General features: G+C 46.3%; 1 protein-coding gene across 7 annotated transcripts in view; it reads left to right on the top strand.

Moving 5' to 3' along the window:
• The window catches only part of PAX5 (paired box 5), a 130,258-nt gene that overhangs the window by 58,125 nt on the left and 50,678 nt on the right, over positions 1-21,455 (top strand). For 6 of the 7 annotated variants that reach the window (XM_041404564.1, XM_041404566.1, XM_041404568.1 and 3 more), the window contains one exon: positions 17,843-17,972. In XM_041404564.1, the coding sequence (XP_041260498.1) occupies positions 17,843-17,972 (130 nt within the window). Of the gene's footprint in view, positions 1-13,794; positions 13,852-17,842; positions 17,973-21,455 lie in introns of all 7 variants that reach the window. The other variant, XM_041404563.1, reaches the window with a different exon arrangement.

The following is a 21,455-nucleotide window of genomic DNA, read 5'->3' on the forward strand; positions in this document are numbered from 1 at the left end:
CATGAAGTTGAAACCTGATGCAGAGTTGCACCAAAGTTGTCTGAATTGACCAAGAGAGGGGCATAAACTTCTTTTGAAAATCTTCAAGTTTTGCTTTCTGCCTAAGTACGCTCCAGCTTTAAAAGAGGAATCTTGGGGTTTTTTTGCTAGGAGCAACTGGAATGCAGCTTCTGAGAGGAGTGAGATACACAATCCCCCTTACAGTATTGGAGTTTGATCTTTGGGAATAATGGAAAATTCTAGTAAAGCCAGAAAGTATAATGAATTTCTGTTTTAAGAGGACTCACTCCCAGAGTGCAGTTATTGGAGAAGCAAAGGAAGGAATTAATCTACTGAAAGGTGTCCCTGCCTGTGCCAGGGGTGTTGAAATGAGATGATCTTTAAGATTGCTCCCAACACAAACCATACAATGATTCTATGAGCTGCAGGACTGTATGCTTTGTCCTGGTCCCCAGAGTGTGACAAATATGTTTTTTCTTGGGAAACCTTGGGGTAGATAGAGGCTGTTGAGCATGTGAAAACACTCTGACACTTTTATTGAGAAATGCAGCGCAAATATTTGTTTATGTCTTTCCAAAACTTCATGTTGTCCAGAAACAGTGAAAATTATGAAAGTTATTCATGGGTAGTTTGAGGAGCCAAATCTTTTCTCAACCTGCCACTTGCCGGAATGATTTGAGCATTCCAAGGCAAGCTCTTAACCATGGCTGAATTACATGGTGTGCTAAACGAAAAACAAGTTAAAAAGGAGGAGACAATAATACGTGGCTCAATAAATGTACACAAGTATAAAATAGAGAAAAAAATGAAGACAAAGGAAGAGGTGAAGCAGAAGCTAGCAATGCTCTGCCCACTCTGCAGCAGTGGGTTGGAGGACACTGTGCTGCAGGGTCAGCACCCTGAGCCGTGGCGAGATGCACCCCCAGCTCTGCCAATGTGGCAGGGGTCCGAGGAGGTGATGGGGGCTGTGGGATGCAGGATGATTTTGTGGGTGGCTCTGTTGCCCCCCTGCCTCCTCCAGGACACCCTGCTGGCTGCCCTGGCTGCTGGTGCTGATGCTGGTGCCAGGCTGGGCCAGGGGCTGCCGGCAGGCACTACCTGCTAATCCTCAATCTGCTGATCCTGTGACCCTCTGTATCCACAGAAGAGAGAATGAGAGGGTGGGTGGGAGAGGAGCAGGGAGCAAGGGCAGCTCTTTGGCTTTTACAGCTGAAATCTCCCCTGTTCCAGGCTGTAGCCTTACCAGTGGGAGGGGAAGAAAATCCCAGCTCCAAAATCAAGCCTAGGAGAGCACATCAGGAGGCAAAAAACCTTCCCATATTTACTCTCAGTAGACTATCAAACAACACCAGGCTATTAATTTGGCCTTTGAGTCTTCACTAAAGCCCATAAAAGCGCAGTTGTCAAATGGAGTTCATTTTAATTTCCTTTCAATCACAGTAAATTATTCAGGTGATAAATCAGCTGGGGCAGCCTCCTGGCTGTAATAGAAACCCTAATTCCTGGCTAATTATCCAGCCCATTGCTGCCAGCAGATCAATACCCCTACCGAATGGAAAGGGCGTGGGGTCCAGGCGGGCAGGAGGGCGGAGGGACAGCAGCTGGGAGCACAGGCACCCATGACCCCTGCCCTCTGCGGGGGCGGGAGGGGAAAAAGCTGTGCTCCTGCTAGTCGGCTGGATGTGGCAACTGGCCCCTTGCTGCAGTTGTGGCCCCTTGCCCAGCCCTGAGTGCTGGGCTTTGCTGCTTGTCCCCATGGTAAGCCACGTCAGGGGGTTGGGTGGTGCAGGAACGAGCTGCTCCCACCTGGGTAATCCATGAGTGTGCTGTGGGAGTGTACCCCCACCTACTGCAGCCCTCTCTGCCAGCCAGTTGTGCCCTTTAAAGATCACTCAGAAGGAAATCTCAGGCTGGCAATAGCTTTTCTTGTCCGGTAGAACCTTTCAATAATAGTAGAAACAAAACAGGTAAAAGATGAGAGGACCAGCACTCAGCTGTAAAATGGAGTGCTTCACTGTCACACAGCAGCAACCTCAGGAGGATGACAGTGGCATTTACCCCCATCTCCTAGAGCTGCAAAAAGCACTTTGAGCCTGAAGGCTATGCTGTCAGCTGCTGTCTCCAGCTCAGCATCATCAAGTTATTCTGCAAAAGTGTCTGATAGAGCTCCACCTCTTGTCTCAGATACTTTCATGCAACACCTGTGCTGCTGTAGAGGCTGAAGGCTCCTCAGGACAGAGTGTCTTCTCTGAGCCCTATGTCCCTTCATTGCACTGCTGGGGATGCAGAGGGATGCACCGCCTCCTCCTTTGGCTTTCCTCTGGGTTAGATTGAAAAAGGAGAAAGAAAACTGCCATAGTGTTTCTTCCTGCTAAAATCACCTTTTTTTTTTTTTTTTTTGGGGAAAGGCTTTTGTTCTAAAATAGCAGCAGAAAGCACAGCTCCTTCGGCCAGTACCTCCTCTTTGCATACCCTCTCCTTTGCCCTTCCTTGTGAGCATTTCTTAGTGCATTAGCTTCTGAAGACCACAAAGAATTCTGTGCGTGTGCCACCTTGTTATGTCATGTTGTGTTGGGTGGTGACAGTCACAGCAGATTTTGTTGTATGACACCTGTGTGTATTCTGTGTGACAGTAGGGCTGTGGAGGCAAAGAGTTTTCTGGGGAAGGAGCATGACAGGAGCCATGTATCCCGCAAATGTCTTCCTGCATCAACATGATCCTTGTGAAAAGCAACCCTGCAGCTTTCAGGGGCAGCTGAGGATATCTGAGGGGGTCTGGAATTGAAATGGCTGGTCTTTGAGTAAGCAAGAGAGGAGGGAAGAAGGGCAGGTGGATAATCCAGGGTTGCCCACTCTCCTGTGTGGCACAGGGACAGGGATACCCTGCTCCCCGCGGCAGCTCAATGCCCAACGCCCCTTCCCAGAGGACCCTCCCGGTAGAAGCAGCTGCTGACCAACTTTTCCACTCTGTCTAGAAGTAATGGGCATCCTGGGGCCAGGATTTCTCCTGCAGACTTTCCCAGAAGGGAGCATTTCCTGCGGTCTGCAATACCTTGGGAGCATGACCGTGCTGAAGAGAAGCTCTGGTAGAGCAGAGAGCTGGGGTTTCATTGCACACACGCTGCTGTGATGGCAGTCACTGCGAGGAGACCAAGCTGGGGAAGAGTAACAGCAGGCACATTTCAGGGATTTCAGGCTGAATTTTAAAGACTGGATCTCTCAAGGTGCCTTTATGGTGTTAGGAAGCCTCAGTGATGGCTGGAGCTGATGCAAATGATGCTTTTCTCTTAGTCTGAGCAATGGGGTAGGTGGGCTACATCCCCCAACTTACATGACTCTGTCTGGGGACTATGTGTGTCTCCAGGGCTGCCAAGTGTGAGTTCTTCTCCTACACAGGGGAGTCCTTGTCACCTCCTCCCTTTGACCCATCAAAGAGGAGGAATCCCAAAATACCAAGGTAGACAGCTCCTGTGAGAATTGCATTGTGTTCCTGGTTATAAACATCCCCCTTTTCCCTCCTGACTGCTCTCAAATATGACTATATGCAAAAAATACAAATTCATAAGTGAAAGGAAAGGCCAGCCTTGCTGAGGCTTGTGCTCCCACATCTCCATTGTCTTTGTCCCTTTTTTCTTTGCTCTGCATAAACTGGAGGGATGTCTTCTCCCCCTGGCAGGCTCCCCACATTGTGCAGGTTTGTGCAAAGGGAATGTTGGTGACATGTGACATGGTCAGCAGCTGGCAAAGGCAGACCAGCTCTCCCCTGCTCTGGAAGCTCCTCAGGGAAGAAGATGCTACTGAGGAGGAAAGCTTTTTCCCTGAGAGCCTGGTGTCTTGGTTTGAAAGATAGGTGTTTGCAAAGTAAGGCAGAAACCTCTCTCAGAATGGAAAAAATATTACCTTCTTCCCTCCAAATTACCAGAACTTTTAGAAGTTAAGAGGCTTTCAGTGAAAGATATGAGAAAAGGAAGAGCAGTTCTTTACTACTATGTATCTGTAATAATAAGGCAAACAAACAACCCTGGCAGCAGCAACAAACAGAAGCAGACACCCCCTCCCAGCCCCAAGCACTGACCCAGTTCCAGGCAGAAGCACAGATTCAGTTCCAGCCCCAAGCTCAGACCCAGCCCCAGCCCCAAACACAGACCCAGGCCCAGCCCCAAGCACAGACCCAGGCCCAGGCTGAAGCACAGACCCAGTTCCAGCCCCAAGCACAGACCCAGGCCCAGCCCCAAGCACAGACCCAGACCCAGCCCCAAGCTCAGAGCCAGACCCAGACCCAGCCTGAAGCACAGAGCCAGCCCCAGCCCCAAGCTCAGACCCAGGCCCAGCCCCAAGCTCAGACCCAGGCCCAGCCCCAAGCTCAGACCCAGGCCCAGCCCCAAGCACAGACCCAGACCCAGGCCCAGCCTCAAGCACAGACCCAGCCCCAGCCCCAAGCTCAGAGCCAGGCCCAGCCCCAAGCTCAGAGCCAGCCCCAGCCCCAAGCACAGACCCAGTTCCAGCCCCAAGCACAGACCCAGGCCCAGCCCCAAGCTCAGACCCAGGCCCAGCCCCAAGCACAGAGCAAGTCCCAAACCCTCCTGAAGCTCAGAGGCAGCCCCAGCCCCAAGCACAGACCCAGCCCCAGCCCCAAGCTCAGACCCAGGCCCAGCCCCAAGCTCAGAGCCAGCAGAGGCAGCCCCAGCCCCAAGCACAGACCCAGCCCCAGCCCCAAGCTCAGACCCAGGCCCAGCCCCAAGCTCAGACCCAGCCCCAGCCCCAAGCACAGACCCAGTCCCAGCCCCTCCTGAAGCTCAGAGGCAGCCCCAGCCCCAAGCACAGACCTAGCCCCAGCCCCAAGCTCAGACCCAGTTCCAGCCTGAAGCTCAGAGCCAGCCCCGCCTCTCTCGGCCGCAGGCGCTTTGCCCTCCGGTGCAGTTCCGGGCACAGCCAGCAGGGGCGCTGCTGGCTGCCGGCCGGGCAGGGGGTGCTGTGAGTCCCCCGCGGCTGCAGGGGGCGCTGTGGCGACAGCGCCGCCCTCATACAGCAATGGCGGGCTGGCTGGATGGAAGGAAGGGGCTGCAGTAGGAACCTCAGAGCGGCTGCTGGGACAGTAGGGATGAGCAGACTCCAGAGTAGCAAATGAAATGTATCAGGTGCTGGGGTGTAGTGAGAAACCCGGAACAATGGTAGAGAAGCAGCAGAGCTGCTGGGCTCCTAAACAGGGCAGAGAGAGGCTCCCTGGGAGGGGAGAGGGCTCAGGGTCCGGGGGTTTCCCCTGAGGAACCTGAGTGGATGGTGAGGGTCTTTTTTAGTGAGGTTGTGCATTAATAAGGTCCCAGTGCAGTGGCCGCTCTTTGGAGCAGAGCTTCACCCATGGTAGGAGATGGCAGCAGCAGATGGAACCCCGTGGTAGTGGTGAGTTCTCCCCACAGCGACCAGGGCCTCTCTCCCCTCCAATGTCCACAGTGAGAGGAGCTGAGCCCAGTCCCCCACCCCCTGGCAAAATCTCACATCTCTGTCCATCTAAGAGAACCCCCCCAGGTAAGAAGGTAGCTAGCTACACTCTCCCCAACCTTGGCCATTTCTCTTTTCTCTTAATTACCAGTCATTATTCTCCCTTAGCAACAGTTGGGACAAAATTCCATGAAATAAACAAAAGGAAAAAATCCTAACGCCCAACATCTTGGGAAAATGTTTGGAAATTGCAGCCACAGCACCATTCTTGTTGGGTAATGCTGAAAGGGGATGTTTTTCCAGACATCACGTTTCATCTCAGCACCTTCCACCAGCTTTACAGCCAGAGCTTAGTGACTGCATAGAACATAACATCTTGCAAAGGCATCAGGTGATCTCCTCCAGAAGATTTTCCATGGCTTCTAAGTGTGATAGAGAGGTAGGAAATCTAAGAAAAGCTTTCCCCACTTGTCTTGATAGAAGTGTTCACAGTTCTTTGAAATTTGCGAACTGGCATTGAGTAATTGCATCTCTTTATTTATTGTGTGTTTTGCAATAAATAATTTCTTTTTTTTTAAATTTAGAGAGATAAACAAGATCCTTCACCAATAGCAGACAATGCTGTGTAACAGCACTAGTTGGCCAGTTATGTCAAAATTGACCAACCTCCTTATGTCTGTGTTAGCCCCACAAGAGAAGGAAGGACAGCTCTGTAGTGAACACACTTGCCTGTTGATTTAACTAGTGCCTGGCCCATTCAGATTATTAAGCTGAAGGGCTTGCACCAGCATTTGAAGACTGGAACAAGACTTCTCTACTTAGACTTCAGTAAATGACTGGACCCCACAGGTTCTGACAAGTTTCAAGTACATTTTCCAGTCTTAGTTTGGAAATCACTGCTGTTTCACAGTCATTCTGTGAGCTTTCTCTAAATCTGTCCATCACCTTATAATCGACAAAGATGGGAGTATGCTCCCTTGAAGAACTTGATGTGCTAAAACAGCTCAGAAGGAGCCAAACTCTTTGTGGGGTGCACAGTGGGAACACAACAGACAGGGCCATGAACTGACACAGGAGAGGCTCTGCAGGATCTGAAGTTGTGCAGTCTCTGTGGTGATTTTCAAGACCCACCTAGATGAACCCCTGAGCTGCATGGCCTGGCTCCATAGCTGGCCCTGTTTTGAGGGATCTCTGAAACTTCTTCCAGCCCGGCTCATACCGCTGCCTTGCTGCTCATCCACTTCATTAATTCCAGTTGTTATGATGTGTTTAAGGAAAACCTTAGTGTGGCTACAGTGAAAACTGTGGTTAGCGTGGAAGAGCAGCACTGGTTCGCCCAGTGTATAGGATGAGATGGAGAGTCCTATGCAGTGCCAAGGAGTCTGAGAAACTTGCTCAGTGCTGAAATAAAATAGGGCAGGAGATCTTTCTCCAGAGGCTGGGTTTTCAGAAGAATGCCATAGTTTTGGGTTGCCCTTTTTTTTAGTATGGGGTTGAATCAGAAACAACCTACACCAATGTCTGAATGATGACAAAAAGCAATTGTGGAGCTAAGCCAGTTCCACACAAAAGGGATTGATTCAAAATTCCTCTCTGCTCATATGAATACTGGCTGTTTAGATTTTTTTTTTTTTTGCAGCAGATTTTTGCAAACAAGCAAGCAAACAAACAAACAAACCCCAAACGCAAAACTGGACAGAGCTCCTGCACTAAGAGAGTAGATTAACATGTATGGGCATGATTTCAGCTCTGCTCCTCTCACCCTGAAAATGGAATGAAATAAGGGCAACATTGGAGAGGCAAAGGTTTCTCCTGCCAAATCCCCTTCAGGCTCAGGGCTGACCTCAGGTCCATGTCAGTCCAGATAGGTCACTCACAGAGGGCTGAGGGAGAGCTAGGTCCTGGAGGTGATGAGTGCATTCCTGGAATAGGAGCTGTGGAGTGAAGCCAGGCATAAGAACTGCACTTGTCAGATGCTCTGTTAGGCTTGGAGTATTTCACTGGTTATTAGGACCTCTCTAAATAATTGAAACACAGGATTAAGTAATGAATTAAATTATGTTACACAAGAAATTGTCATCAGATTATGTACCTGATGAATGACTTTCAGGCATTGTCAAACTGTGAAGCTTGATAACAGTGGGAGATTTTGTTGACTGCACAGCTGCTGTGTCTGTGTTTTTGTTCAAGTGTTTCTTCTCTGGTTCTTCTCTGGTGACTGGAGAGGAAATTTTGAAAATATAACCCCAAATGCCTCTCTGGCATAAGAACTGGAGTAGCTTTTGGGATGGAAGAGGTGCTCAGGTAATACTAGTGGTGGGTTCCCTTCTGGTTGCCGTATGCTGTTTGCTTGTGGTGATGCACCACGGCATGTGTGGTGCCCAGGTGCCTTCTGCAGTTTTAGCAGCAGAATAGTGACTGTTACAACACCAGTGTGCCTGGCTGGACCTGTCTTTGCTACAGAAAATGTTTTGATAAAAACTGAAATGTTTCACTGAAACCTGTTGTCTTTGATGATTTTTCTGCATAGTTGGTCCATCACTGAAGCCTGTCATGATAGTGGGGCATCCAGCAGCAACAGGCTCTGTGTGTCATCAGACAGAGTCTCTTTACTTGGAACCAGCATCTTATAGGTGCTCTGACTTGTCAGCTTGTCTCTGTTTCGCTTAATTTTTTATACCAATATGCAAACAAATTCTGGTGTTCAAAGGTATATTTCTGAAGGTGAGGAGCCCATTTCCCTGCCCAAAGCAAGCACTGCATCACTCCCCTGATGTTCCCTTGCCCAGGGCCTCCCTTTGCATGAGGCAGGCCTGCAGCATGCCTGAAGGTCAGGGAGCCTCTCCCACACTCCACATTCCCAGCAGTCATCATGACACTTTTTGTTTTCAGGACAAAACACTCTGGTTAAGATATCCAAGTCAGTCACTTTGCCTGCTGTCAGTGCACAGAGTTTGTTCAGTTCCTGCTGCCTTTCTAATCCCATCCCTCCAAAGACAATCAGAAAGTGATGCATAATGCTTCTGAAAACATTTGCACTTATAGAATCACAGACTTGTTAAGGTTGGGAAAGACCTTTAAGATCAAATCCATCTGTCAGCTCAGTGGCACCACCATATTAATCATTAAACCCTGTCCTCACCCATATCCACATGTTTTTTGAGCACTTCCAGGTATAGTGAGCCTACCACTTCACTGGGCAGCCTGTTCAAATGACTTACAAACCTTTCTGTATTTTTTTCCCTAATATTCTACCTTTTCCTATATTTCCTACCTACCCAGGCACAGAACCATACAATCGTATAGACTGGAAAAGACCTTTAAGATTTCTGTCTTTTCTATAAACATGCTATAGTGAAAACTGGCCTGCAATATTGTGGCCCTTTACCATTGTAGTTCAGGTGAAGGTGAAGAAATGAACGAAAAGCTTTGGAAAAGTGTGGGGGTTTTGTTTAATGTGGGGTTTTTTAAATTTGTTTTTGCCTTTTTTAAAAAAATGAGATCAGTTCTGTATTGGGGATTTGATGGGGAATTCAGCATTGAAGGGAAAGTTTATCCCCCGAAAATGGGTAATCACCACTTTGAGACCAGTTTGTTGTACACAATGCTTAATAGGATACAAAAAATGCTACGACAGGATTCTCAGATGGCATTTGTGAAACACATTTGGGTAGTTCATGTGAAAGCATGACACAAATACCAACTGTTCTTGAAAATTTGCGTAAGACTTCTCAAGTGTCAAGAGCCATTGGTGGGATGGATTGAAGATCTGGCAATATTGGTGCCAGCCTCATGCATTCTCAGTGTGCATGCACATTTCTGATTCATATTTCTCCATAAAGAAATAATTGACTGTGCTGAAGGTTGTGTTTTCTTTTCTGCACAGTCATGCTTAGTGCTTCAGTGGAAGCAGAGGGGCCACCATGATCAAGGATTGTACCTTTTCCCTCCTCCTCTGCCTGAAAATGTTAGTGTTGAGAGGGAAAGTAAGTGTCCAGTTTCTGTCCTGAGAAACAGCATTTTTAAACAATACTTGTAGCAATTAGAGGCACAAAAGCCTAAATTTTGTGCTGGGTTTACAAAAAGTAAATTGCTTTTCCACCAGGGTGGGTTGTGCTACGCTTATTTCATTGTGTGTCTTGTGCTTTACTTTGATTAGGTTCCTCCTTTTTAGCATTGCATATAGGATGGTGGAGGCTGCTGAGAAAATTCAGTTGGTGCTGTGCTGAGAACAGGTGCTGGGGAGAGGGCAGGAAATGGCGGTAGAAGAGAAATGCCCCTTATAAGTCTGTGGGGAAAGCAGGAGAGGGCTGCCATGGGATGAGGAGGAAGGCTGGAGAGAGGAGGACTGCAGAGAAGAAATTGGAGGGGGTTGGGGCAGTTGCAGGCACTGGTGTTGCAACACTGAAACTGGGAGCAGGCTTCTGGAAAATCTGTTTTGGAGTTCCTACTTTTCTCAATAAACTGAACGGGGAGGTTCTGTCATGGAGACAGAAAGGAAGAACCTGTGCTGATGAGGGTGGGTGGAGGCTTGGGCGAGCAATCCTATTGGTTTGTGTCCTGCAGGAGCACAACAGTTTGTGTTATATAGAGAGGTGCTAGAGTTGTTGAGGATAAATATGTGATGTTGAAACTAGTAAATCCTGGCGAAACAGAAGTCGGCTTTGCCACTGTGGTAGTGTTGATGTTTCTGTTTGTCCAGGCACTCGTTAGTGGCCAGGTGAGGCTGAAATCTGGAAAGCCACCTCAGCACATTGCGTACGCTTACCACTCTTGGGCTGGCCTTGCATAGTTTTCAGTGCAGGCTTCATTTTGGAAACCAAATAAGTTTATGGCTCTTGAGGACATAATTTAATGGCAGCCTTGGCAGTGTTGAGTTAACTGTTGGACTCAATGATCTTAGAGGGCTTTTCATCCTCAATGATTCATCATTCTGAATCATGAGGAGCATCAATGCTTGCTGGGCATTGGGGACTGCAATGGCCCATGGAGGGCTTGCTTGGAAAACACCATCTAAGCATCTGTAGGTCTCTGCTCTCTTCCCATCACACTTTTCCAGAGATCCAAGGACATGAGGGATTTCCCAGCAGGGATTTGGCAGACTGACAGGTCCATCAAGCACATGCCCAGGCACTGCACACACTACTCAGGCATTGCTTTTGTTCAGCCTGCTACCTCTGACTAAGAAACAATATTAAAAACATATCCAGCAGCCAGAATGGGCAGTGTTCTGTGCTGCTGCTCCATGGGGTTTTGCTGTTCACTATGGGCAGACTCACTGGCACGTGTATGTGCGTGACTGCGCACGGGTGTGATTTACTGGCCTGTGCAGTGCCACATGTCTTTAAAATTATAGTGCCCGTTTCCTGCTGAAATAATTTCTACATAGAGAGGCTCCTATTATAGCGAGAGGAGCATGGACGTCATGATTTATTATTATTTATGGTCCCAGGGTCTTGTTTATGCACGATGGGTTAGGTGCTCAGGATAGAAATGCCATTATGCAAATGACATTGAATGTCCTTACTGAGCCTAAATAATTTTTGTGTTGGACGATTAAACCTCATCTGTTATTGATATGGGCTGCAGTCGGGCTATTAAAGAGTCCCAACAGTACTTACTCCCAGTAATGGGAAAATTGAGAGGAAGAGGCTAAACAATTGCCTCAAGTGTGCTGTGATTGTCTGGTAGGAGTGGAACATAACGAACCCCCTGAATGGAAATCGTGTTTACTACTTAGGGATAAATAAAAAGAGAGAACATGCAATAAATTGTGCTTTGTGATCTGAATTGGCGCACCAGAGAATTTGCGTACTTTCAATTTACTTATTTATTTGATTTTTTTTTTTTTTCAGGGGTGGAGGGGGCAGTGTGATTGGGATGTAGATACTGCAGACAGCCAGGAAGGATTCCTGCAGTGTGTGCCCCTGGCCGAGTGGCTGGGGAGAGCTGTCCTCGGAGCTGCGCCGGTGCTGCGCTGTCCGCTTTGACACAGCTGTGCAGTCACATTTTGATCAGTGTTGATAGCTTATGAATTCCAAAATTGACAAAATTTACAGAAAAATGAGGATAATCCATCTTCCTTAGCAGCCTGTCAGGAGCTGGCTATACTTCATAATCTTCAATTACAGATGCTATTTTCAGACATTTACATGCAGATATTAGAACAAAATGAAAATGAGAAACAAAGAGTGAATGGAAATGCAGCTATTTATATGTATAAAAGAAAAACAACAGGTAAATTCTTGGCATTTAGATTGGATTTGGGTGTCCCTTTGGAAAATCTGAGAATATCTGCACCCACTTATGAATTGTACTGTGAAAATGTAAAATGTTGTATATCATTTCCCTTATGCAGATAATGTGAAGATTGGGTCAAAAACAGGTCAGTTATTTTGAAGTATGAGGGTAAATGTGTTCATGGCAGGGTGCACAAGCTAATTCTCACTGCCTTCAAAGGAATGTCTGGGGATGTGTACAATCCTAATTGGATTTGAACTAAAATGAAGCACAGCTGTTAACTTTTTATAAACATATATGTATTGTGAAGGGGAGGTTCAGTTTAAACTTAGGGGAAAAGGTTGTACCACTGAAACCAAACTTCCACGTTCTGTGAGACAGCATGAGCTCAATGTGGCTGAAAACAAAGAGAAACTAGGGTTCAGTCCCAGTTAGGTGTGTAAATAACATTTATTCCAAAGTAGGATTTGGTTAGGTGTCAGCAGTGCCCAGTGCAGGGAATATCATGTAAATTATTAAATGGGGTAGTGGTTGGCAGGCAGCAGTGGTGAGACTTTGATGTATAGGTTTCCAGGAGCCTTCCCACCCATGTCTTGGGTGGCTGAGTAGGAGGGCATCAGGCTGGATTTTCCATTCCCATGAAATTCCAGGCAGAACAGCAGTGGTGCCTGCAGCTGCAAGCGCTGCTGGGTTTCTGAAAGTCTGGGGAGATTAATTACAGCTGCTTTGGATTAAACTCTTTGAACCATATCTAACGTTGCAAATTTTTTCCCTTTGTCAGGCTGCAGTGTGGGTTTCTGTGAACAGCCTGCTTGGCATGTGCCACTTTTGCCTCTATTTATTAATTAATTTAAAAATACTAAGAATGCGAAAACTTGCAGATATTTTGAGTGAGGTCTGGCTTGCTGCTGCTGTCAGGGATGACCAGGGGCTGTGGTGGGTGTGATCTAGGGGACAGTACTGTGTCTTTCAGGGACCTCAGTGTTTTCTTTGGCAATGAAGGCTCTTGACACACCATCTCTGTCAGGAAGGAAGGCAGAGCACACGATCAGTGAGGAGGCAGACTAAGCCCTGAAGCCCCAAGCTGGCACCTTGCACTGAGGTCTCAGCTCCCGTTGAGCTGCTGCTGTTGCTGCTGCTGCTGCATCCTGCCCAGCACTGTGGGCTTGGGGGCAGCTGTGCCAGTGGCAGGAGAACACAGAAGGTATTATTTCATGCCTGCCTGGTGTTCTGATTTGGAATCTATAGCAGACGCAAAAAGCAACATGTGCAAGTCCCAGTGGACCCCAGCTGGCTCATTGTAATGGCCATTTGCCCTGTGCAGCAGACAGCTCTTGTCTGTTTTTGCTTGGTACAGCCCCTTCAGCAGCATTGTGAGGTCTGTGCCCCACAAAAGGGATGAGGTGAAAAGGGGATACATTTGTCTCACACCTTATGGGTGACAGCACTGCTGCAGGTCTCATTGCAGCCTCGTAGCTCCCTGAGATTCCCACACTGGCACCTAAAAACCAGGCTTTTTCAGGGAGCAGCCTTGTTCCCTGGACAAAATCCATGTAAATGGGAGAGACAATTTCTGTACACATAGTGTAGGTTGGCTTTTCGGTGTGTTACACTCAGGTATCTTCACCAGAAAAAGTGCAGGGTGAAGCTGATTGTGATCTGCCTCTCTCCTTTACTGTAGTGCAGCAGGTTTGAAAACAGTTATGAAACCCTCCTGCACCCTTTTTCTTACCATTTGCCTATCACAATCACCACTCCAAGGGATTAATAGTTAGAAATAAAGCTTTTGTAATTGAGGTAGATTCAAAACTTAGAGCAGCAACTTCCTGTTTGAACTTTGCAGAGGCTTCTAATGGGCAGGGACTGTGCAGACCCTGCTGCTGCAAGAGGACTTGTGCTGCTGCTATTAGGCACACAGAGATTACTCCTTTCCTCACCCCTGAGGCCACTCCCCCAGCTCCTGTCTGCCAGAGCTGAGCCAGAGCAGAATAGGATAGGGCAGGGGAACACACAAGATCTGGTCTTGCCCCTCCTTTCAGTTTGTCCTTCTCGGTCTCTCTTTTATATATACCTCGTTTCACATGTCTGTGTTTTCTCTCCTCCATGCTATGGCAGTGGTGCTCCATGCTGATGAGACAGTGCGTGGTACAACCGCAGGCAGTCATTTTTCAGGTAATTTCTAGGGTAATGAACACCCGTCTCTTGCTTTTTCACCCACCAAGCAGAAGGTCAGGCTTCCTGGCTGCCCTGAGGAGGGACCCCTGGCCGTGATGGTCATTCTGGGCTGTTTCCCACCAGCAGTGGTGCGAGCATACTAGTGCAGGAGCCAAATCTGAGATCCCTTCTGCTGTTCCCATCCCAGTCAGCTGGAGAAGCTCTTGGGAAGGGCTGGCAGCAGGGCTCAGCAGAAGGGTCTCAGTGGGGCCATGGGGTGAGGGGCTGCTCCATGAGTGTTGCCTTCCCCTGGGGTTTCCTTTCCACTCTGGATGGGGTGCTTGAAAGGAAGAGGTCTGCCTGGGGGAAATGGGAAGAGGGGACACCACTGTACCTCTCATGAGAGGTTCAACACCAAACACTGTGACCCTGCAGTGTAAGAGAGGTTTTTGCTTTTTCAGGGGGTTCTAGAGTCTCCTGGCTCCCCATGGGAGTGAGGAGAGCTGCAGACAGTACCCATAGTGTGGTTTTAGGGTGAAGCCTCCTCTACTCTGCACTCCTGATGCCCCACTCCTTGGGGGCCAGGAGATGCCTCTGCTGACCATCACCTGTCTGCAGCGCCTTGCTGTTAGCAGCACTGTTTCCTTTTCTGCCCACAGGCAAGTGCTAGTCACTGCCACTTTGCCAGCCCAGTGCTGGCCCTGACCCTGCTGCTTTGCGGTGCAGACTGTAACTGCAGAGGTGGATGTGATGTGAGGGGGTCGCTCCTCCACTGAGAACACATGATGGGAAGGGAGTCAGCAATCAGAAGGGCTGCCCCTCAGCCTGCACTTGCTCTGCCTCAGTGCTAGAAGCAGTGGTCAGTGCTTGCTCCGTGTGGCTATTAGTGTTCAGCTGATGGGGTAGTTCCAAGAAGGGATCTGGGCACAGAAAAGTAGCTGGGAAATCCTTTAAGACTGGAAAATCCCTTAAAATCCCACTATTGTTACCTCTGGGAAAAGTTGCTGGGCAATGGCAAAAGACACACAGCTCCCATCTGCAGGAAGTTATTGGCAACAAAAGCAGGGAAGGACCCCAAATCTCCATTTTGCACATCTTCAGCTCATTCTTACCACAGTGCTGCTTGTCTATGGGCTCTCCATCCACACTCTGCAATGCTTCCAATCCCTCCTGCAGATGTGGTTCCATGGTTTGGGACTGTGCCACTGTATATTGCGCCACTCACTGTGGTGCAGTGACATGGAAGAGCACAGGCTACCTCTGTTGTAACCCTTGCCAGGTTATGCTACACTCTGGTTGCTGCTTGCTTGACACTAGAAATGGTCAGTTTCTCCAAGCTCAGAGGGCTACTCATGCCTCATGTGCACGGTGCTTCCAGGTCATTACAGTTAAAAGTCTTAACTCTGGTCCCATTTCTCCCAGGGTCAGTTCCTTGGACTCCTGAAGAGAAGCAGACTATGGAGTTATGCATTCCTGTGTCTGTGAATTGCAGTTGAGGGCTTAGGCTGGTTCCACTTGGGTTTGTAGTTTGGGATGTGCACCTCCTTCCTCAGTCCTCTCATGTGACCCAGCCCATGGCAGGGGTCCCCTTCCAGCTAGATGCTTCCTCCAAACTACAGGTGTGCAGCTCTCACTTTGTAATTGGAAACCACATTCACTCTCTGCCTGTTGGGAGGGGTAGATCTTCCTCATGGGAGGATACAAAGAGATTTTCTAGTCTTCATATGGTGTGGTTATGGCTTTCATAGAGCAACATGGGTGAACACAGGCATCCTTCCCCAGGGATTTGTTGGTGCTCTTCTAGAGACACCAGAAATTCCAAACTGCAGCACACAAGAACAGGTTTTTCCTCTGCTGTACTGCCAGTCCATCCATGCTTGTGCATCACCAGCTGCTTGGGATGTCTCTGCAGGGCTATTGTTTCCCTGATGTTTTGCCAGATTAGGGTTTTGGGGAAAGAAAAAATCTAGCAGTGCCTCCATATGTGCATGTACCTTGTATAGGGGAGAGATGGGGTTGGAGACTCAGGAAAACATGGAATGGTGTGGGAAGGTTGAGAAATGCATTGTGGTGTCATGCTGAATGAGAAGGAGGAGCTCTGATTACACTTCTAGGAAGGAGGAAGGCTGGGACCATTATCAGCATCCTCTGCGGAGGAGGGAGGTTCCCAGGGCTGTCCTCTCCCAGGAGCAGAAGTGGGGATCAGAGGTGTGGGTGTCTTTGAAGCAGGGATGGTAGACAAAAAGGCCTAGGTGAATGATGGCAAGGCAAAAGTGAGGGCACAGAGGGTGTTGGAGGAGGCATGAGCTGAAAGAACTGAGGAACAGTACAACTTTAATGCAAAGGTTATGTAGGTTCCTAGGAGACAAGTCAGAGGACTCTGATGCATGGGCTGGGTGCAGGACAAGAGTGGCCAGCAGCTAGTCCCTGGTAAAATGTATTTTGCATACTCATCTTCAAGAGGTTTGTATGGGTGATCCTTCAAGGTGACAGGCTGTACTTTTACCTCGTGCAAATGGTGTCTGCAGAAAAAACATGTTTATTACACAGAACTGTTAATACAGGATTATCCATGTAAATTGCCTTCTGTTTGGGTGAGACCTGAGCTACAAAGACACCAGCATGTATTCTTGACTAAAGTACTGAGTTAGTGGCAAGCACCAGATTATGTGCTGAGTTATCAGAGAAACTTGCAGGAAGGAGGAGGATGTATTCACTCAGATCAGCTTTTGTTTCCTTAAAAAAAAGTTCACTTATTTTGATGTCACATACCTGGAGCTGTTCAAGGCCTAGCTGGATGCAGCCTTGAACAACCTGGTCTAGTGGAAAGTGTCCCTGCCCATGGTAGGGGGCATGTATAATAAGTTGGTCTTTAAGGTACCTTCCAATCCAAACCAGTCTGGGATTCTGTGTTTTTCTGAGTTTTGTTTTGGTTGCTCCAAAAAACCTCCATGTGATCCTGGGTTCATCTGCATTTCTTCATCTCCGCACGGCTTCTGCATTGACTTAATCTTCAGGAATTCATTAGAGATTGGCATCACAGTGTCTGCTCTTCAGTTTACCTGTTCCCATTGTAGTTCTTTATTTGAAGTCAATCTCCAGTGGATATGGGCATGACTGCTGTCTCACAAATAAAGGATTAAAAAGGGCACATAGCAGGGAACAGAGAACTTTGAAAGAAAACTTCCCAGATTTGTGGGAATGATCCTAACAATAAGAAATAATTGAAAAAGGGCAAATGGAGATAAGCTTTGTGCCATATACATCCTTTAGATACATGCATTGGCCTCATTGGCTATAGAATGCTGCAGAATTCTGTCCTATAAACAGGATTATAGGACAAAAACACTCTGATTTCTGAGATCTGTTCTATGCTTACCATAGCCTCTTTCAGGTAATGAGATTAGGAAATTATTTGGAAATGGCACAGTGTTCTTTCTACAGTCAGGTGATTTATTTTTAAATAATTTGGATTTAGAAATAGTTATCTACAAATACATCAATTAAGCAAACTCTTTGTATATACATCCCTTTTCTTTCCTGTGAAATGATGAAAAAATGCAACATTCCCAAGAAAAGGGAAACAGAAAACCTGTTTCCACCTTCTCGTTAGTGCATGTCCCCTCAAGTGCCAACACTGAACTGTGGAGAGTGTGGAGGTTAAGAGGCGTGAACATTTTCCAAACAAGAAAGTAGCATGCACTTGGCAGGTAATCTACAAATTTTCCTCTTTCAGGAAAGCCCTGTTACATATTAATGAGTTTGGCTTTGGTTTTTCAAAGAAAACCTAATTTGGTGTTCTCTGAGAACACTGGTGATAAGCACAGATCCTCTTATTGAACAGTTTGAATGTTGAAAAGGCCAGTGTAAATGGGCATTGCCTTTAACACTGGCTGAGCAATGGATTTTTGAGTTCTGTATTGCATCTACTTTCTGTTGGCACAGGCAAAAAAAAGCTCTTGATTAGTAAATTTATCTCCACTAAAATGTCTTTTGTTTCTTTTTCCAGGCAACTGAATACTCAGCCATGGCCTCACTAGCTGGTGGGTTGGATGACATGAAGGCAAATATAACCAGCCCTACTTCTGCAGATTTGGGAGCAAGTGTTCCTGGGCCTCAGTCCTATCCTATTGTCACAGGTAAATGATTTTCAAACACTGGTAAGTAGTGTGAATTGTCTGTACCTTCATATTGCATGATGAGGTCCTTTATGGAAAAATTGTGTCATATGTGGAGTAATTTGCTCAGAAAGTCTCTTTTGGAATGTGATTTCATAGGAGCTCTTGTTGGAAGAGAGCTGAATGGCCTGTGTAAATCGTTTGTGTATGTTTGTAGCTGACAGATGGAGCCTCCATCCCTCTTGTTCAGGAAAGGATGTGCCCCTCCACCCCAAAAGTATATTTTGAATACCACCACATCACTGAAAAGCAGAATGCTTGCCTCTGCTTTTGGGATTTGGAGCTATTTTTTCATAAATGCACCTGGTATGTTTGACTGGATGGAGTTTTTATGACAGTTCAAACTAGCCTGAATTTTGGAAGCTCATTTTATACCATTTCTGAATTGTACCCATGCACTAAAGTTGAGCATTTAAACCAAAGGCATTTTCTTCAAGGAATGTCAAATCATCTGCATTTATTCAGCAGGTGTAGAGCAAGAGTTAAGGAACAGCTAGAGTCTGATAAATGCTTTGGTCACCTATTTATTTGGGACTGACCCCATTGCTTGCAAGGAAATTGGCCAAACGGTAAGCTAATTGTTAAATTGTATCCCAAATTTGTTGTGCAAGTCAGAAAAAAGGAGGGCTTTTAAAATTTAAGGCTCTGTGTTTCATAGGAATGTTAGCTCTGTGTGTTACTGCTATGTCTAATTAGTGCAAATTTCATTGGATTTTCTCTGTTTTGAGAAAGATTGGATGTAATGCTTTATTTTGTAGCTACAGTGGAAGATTATACTGTTTTTTGTAAAGTATTATTATGTCTTTAATGCCTTAAAATCTGATCTAGCAGAGAAGTTTTGAAAACAAGTGTTGTTACAAAATTGTTTTAACCCGGTACAGCATCAGCCTTCAGCTTTTCTTGACAAAGTTTAGGAGGATTCAGAAGAGATTGGAGAGTGAAAGAAATACTTTGAAGTAGGATGGGAGAGACTTCTTTCAATATCTGTCTGGTTCTGAATGGGTGGTTTGAGTGTTGGACTCATAGATAAGAAGGGTGTCTAGGCATGGATGGATGGACAGAAAGAGGGACTTCTGGAGATGTGTGGCTTGTAAGATGTGAGGAGATAGAGCACTGATACAGATATATCTATGTCCATCAGGGGTCTGTGCTGGAATCAATGTTATCTAATGTCTTCATCAGTGACACAGACAGAGGAATCAGCAGATTCCTCAGCAGATTTGCAGGTGACCCAAATACAGCCTCTGTCATCTTCTAAGGGACTGCTCATCCAGGATTTACACCTGGACAAAATGAGGTTCAGCTAAGAGCTGTTTTGGCTGGTACTTCTTTCTTTACCCTCATTTAAGCACTTCTTACATGTCTCACATTGCTACTTCCTTAGAGTGTTGTGAGCTGATTGATCACATTTGTTAGAGTAAAACCTATTACACAGGTGATGCTGTAGAATTCAATATGGATTTCACAGAGGTTCTCCCTGTCAAGTTACCTACACTTGAGCAGAGGTTCCAAGTGTTAAATTTGCTCGTTCTCCTCAAAAACATGGAGCAGGCTTTATGAACAGCAGGTTCTTGAAAAAAGCCTGCCATTAGTCTTAAATATGTCAGAGTGACAGCTACAACAGAATGCATTTTTCAAGACACTGGGTATTTATACCTTTAATTTGAAAGTGCTGTAGAGTTTTCTATCAACAGCATTCAAACAATGTAGATTTACATGAGCATATCAAGAGTCTTCTAAAACCTATGCCTTTTTGATATGTTTTTGGAGAAAATGGTCTACCTGCTATACTTTCATATACTCTTTCTAATAGTCATAGGAATAGTTTTGTGCTGGTCATGCACAGGAAGCACCCAGAAATCTCCATCATAATCTGGGCCCATATTGTATGCCTGAGTCATGATCCCGACTCTGAGGCTTCCTGAGGAGCTGAAAGGGCTGTGCAGGTTGTCAGGAGCAGGAAGGATTCAGTAGCAAGCTATACTTTGTAATGTGCAAGGCATGCCCATTACAGTACACTTGGTGCTGTATTTCTCACTGTAGTTCTGGACAGATTCCTCTATTTTCGCCCCTCATATAAAGTATCTTTTCAGTCACAACTCTTTACCCAGCCTGTTTCCTTGGTGGGATAGGGAATTTGGAAAAGGAGACATATTTATTGATCCTATTTCATTTATAAGCATAAGGTACATATTGCCATGGGATCTTCATCTGTGGTAGGTATCTCTGAAAATCAGGAGCTGGGAAATGGTGCACAGCAATGGTTATGAGTGCAAGGTGCAACAAATGTCTGCAAGCACACCACCTATTCTGCCTTCTCAGAGTTTTTTTGTGGTCTGTAGCCTGACCAAAGCTGTGATAAAATCCAGTTCTTGGTTTGGTGTTCTGTGCGTAGGATGGACAGGAGATGGATGATAGGCTATCAATAAGGTAACAATCGCTGGAGAAAGGTCAGCTTTGTATCAGCCCCACTTCAGTGGTAAGGCCCTTATTCATGAGAGAAATCCTGCCAGAATCAAACCACCTCCTGGTCCTTGTCCCCCTCAGTTCAGAAGAGCCTAAGCCTCACAGATCTGTGATGGCATTTTCAATGTGAACTGCTCCTCACTGGAGGAGGAATGGCCAGCCTTACCTCTGGTCTTCTCTTGAGATTCAGGAAGTTCCATTGCTTTTAATTTATTCACCTTTTTTTTTTTTTTTTTTTTTTTTTTTGGTGTTTACATTTTTCCTTGTTTCATACAGGCTGTCCTGTGATGTATGTAAACAAACTCAGAGAATGAAGCTGAAAGCCTTGAGGGCAACATATTTTAGCATGCTTTTTTTTTTTTTTTTTTTTTTTTTTTTTTTTTTTGTTGGGTGTTTGCAGTCTTCCTTGTTTCATACAGGCTGTCCTGTGATGTATGTAAACAAACTCAGAGAATGAAGCTGAAAGCCTTGAGGGCAACATATTTTAGCATGCTAGGTAGTGTGTTTTCCATTGTAAAAGTGAGGGTTAATTGGATAAAAGTCCAGCAAATGTCCTAAGTCTGTGTTTGGTGGTGTTGCTGCCTTGAGGTCTATCTCACTTCTGTGTTGACATTGCAGATTATAAACAATTTTGTAACAGCTTCAGTGTAATGAGACCAAGAGCTGCTTAAATCACTGTCAAATGAGTTATGGTATCCAGAGTAGCACTGGTGAGAAACATCTCTTCTACCCAGAACTCTTCTGGGTGTGTGTGTGTGGAGCAGAGCTGTGAACACAATTGCATGATGTTTCAACGCAGAATGGGCTATTGGTAAGGCTGAAAAGTGGGTAAATAACTTGAAATATGAAAGCCACGAGTTCAAACCAGGAACACTTGTGTCTTTCTATTGCTGTATCTGCTGTTCAAGCTTAATCTGTTTTATGAGAAGTTCTGGAGTAGTCTGGGCTGCCATATGTGAAGAGAACTTAGTCTCTTTT

The sequence above is a fragment of the Onychostruthus taczanowskii genome, unplaced genomic scaffold (assembly GCF_017590055.1).
Source record: "Onychostruthus taczanowskii isolate IOZ18803 unplaced genomic scaffold, ASM1759005v1 scaffold215, whole genome shotgun sequence".
Classification (NCBI taxonomy): Eukaryota; Metazoa; Chordata; class Aves; order Passeriformes; family Passeridae; genus Onychostruthus; species Onychostruthus taczanowskii.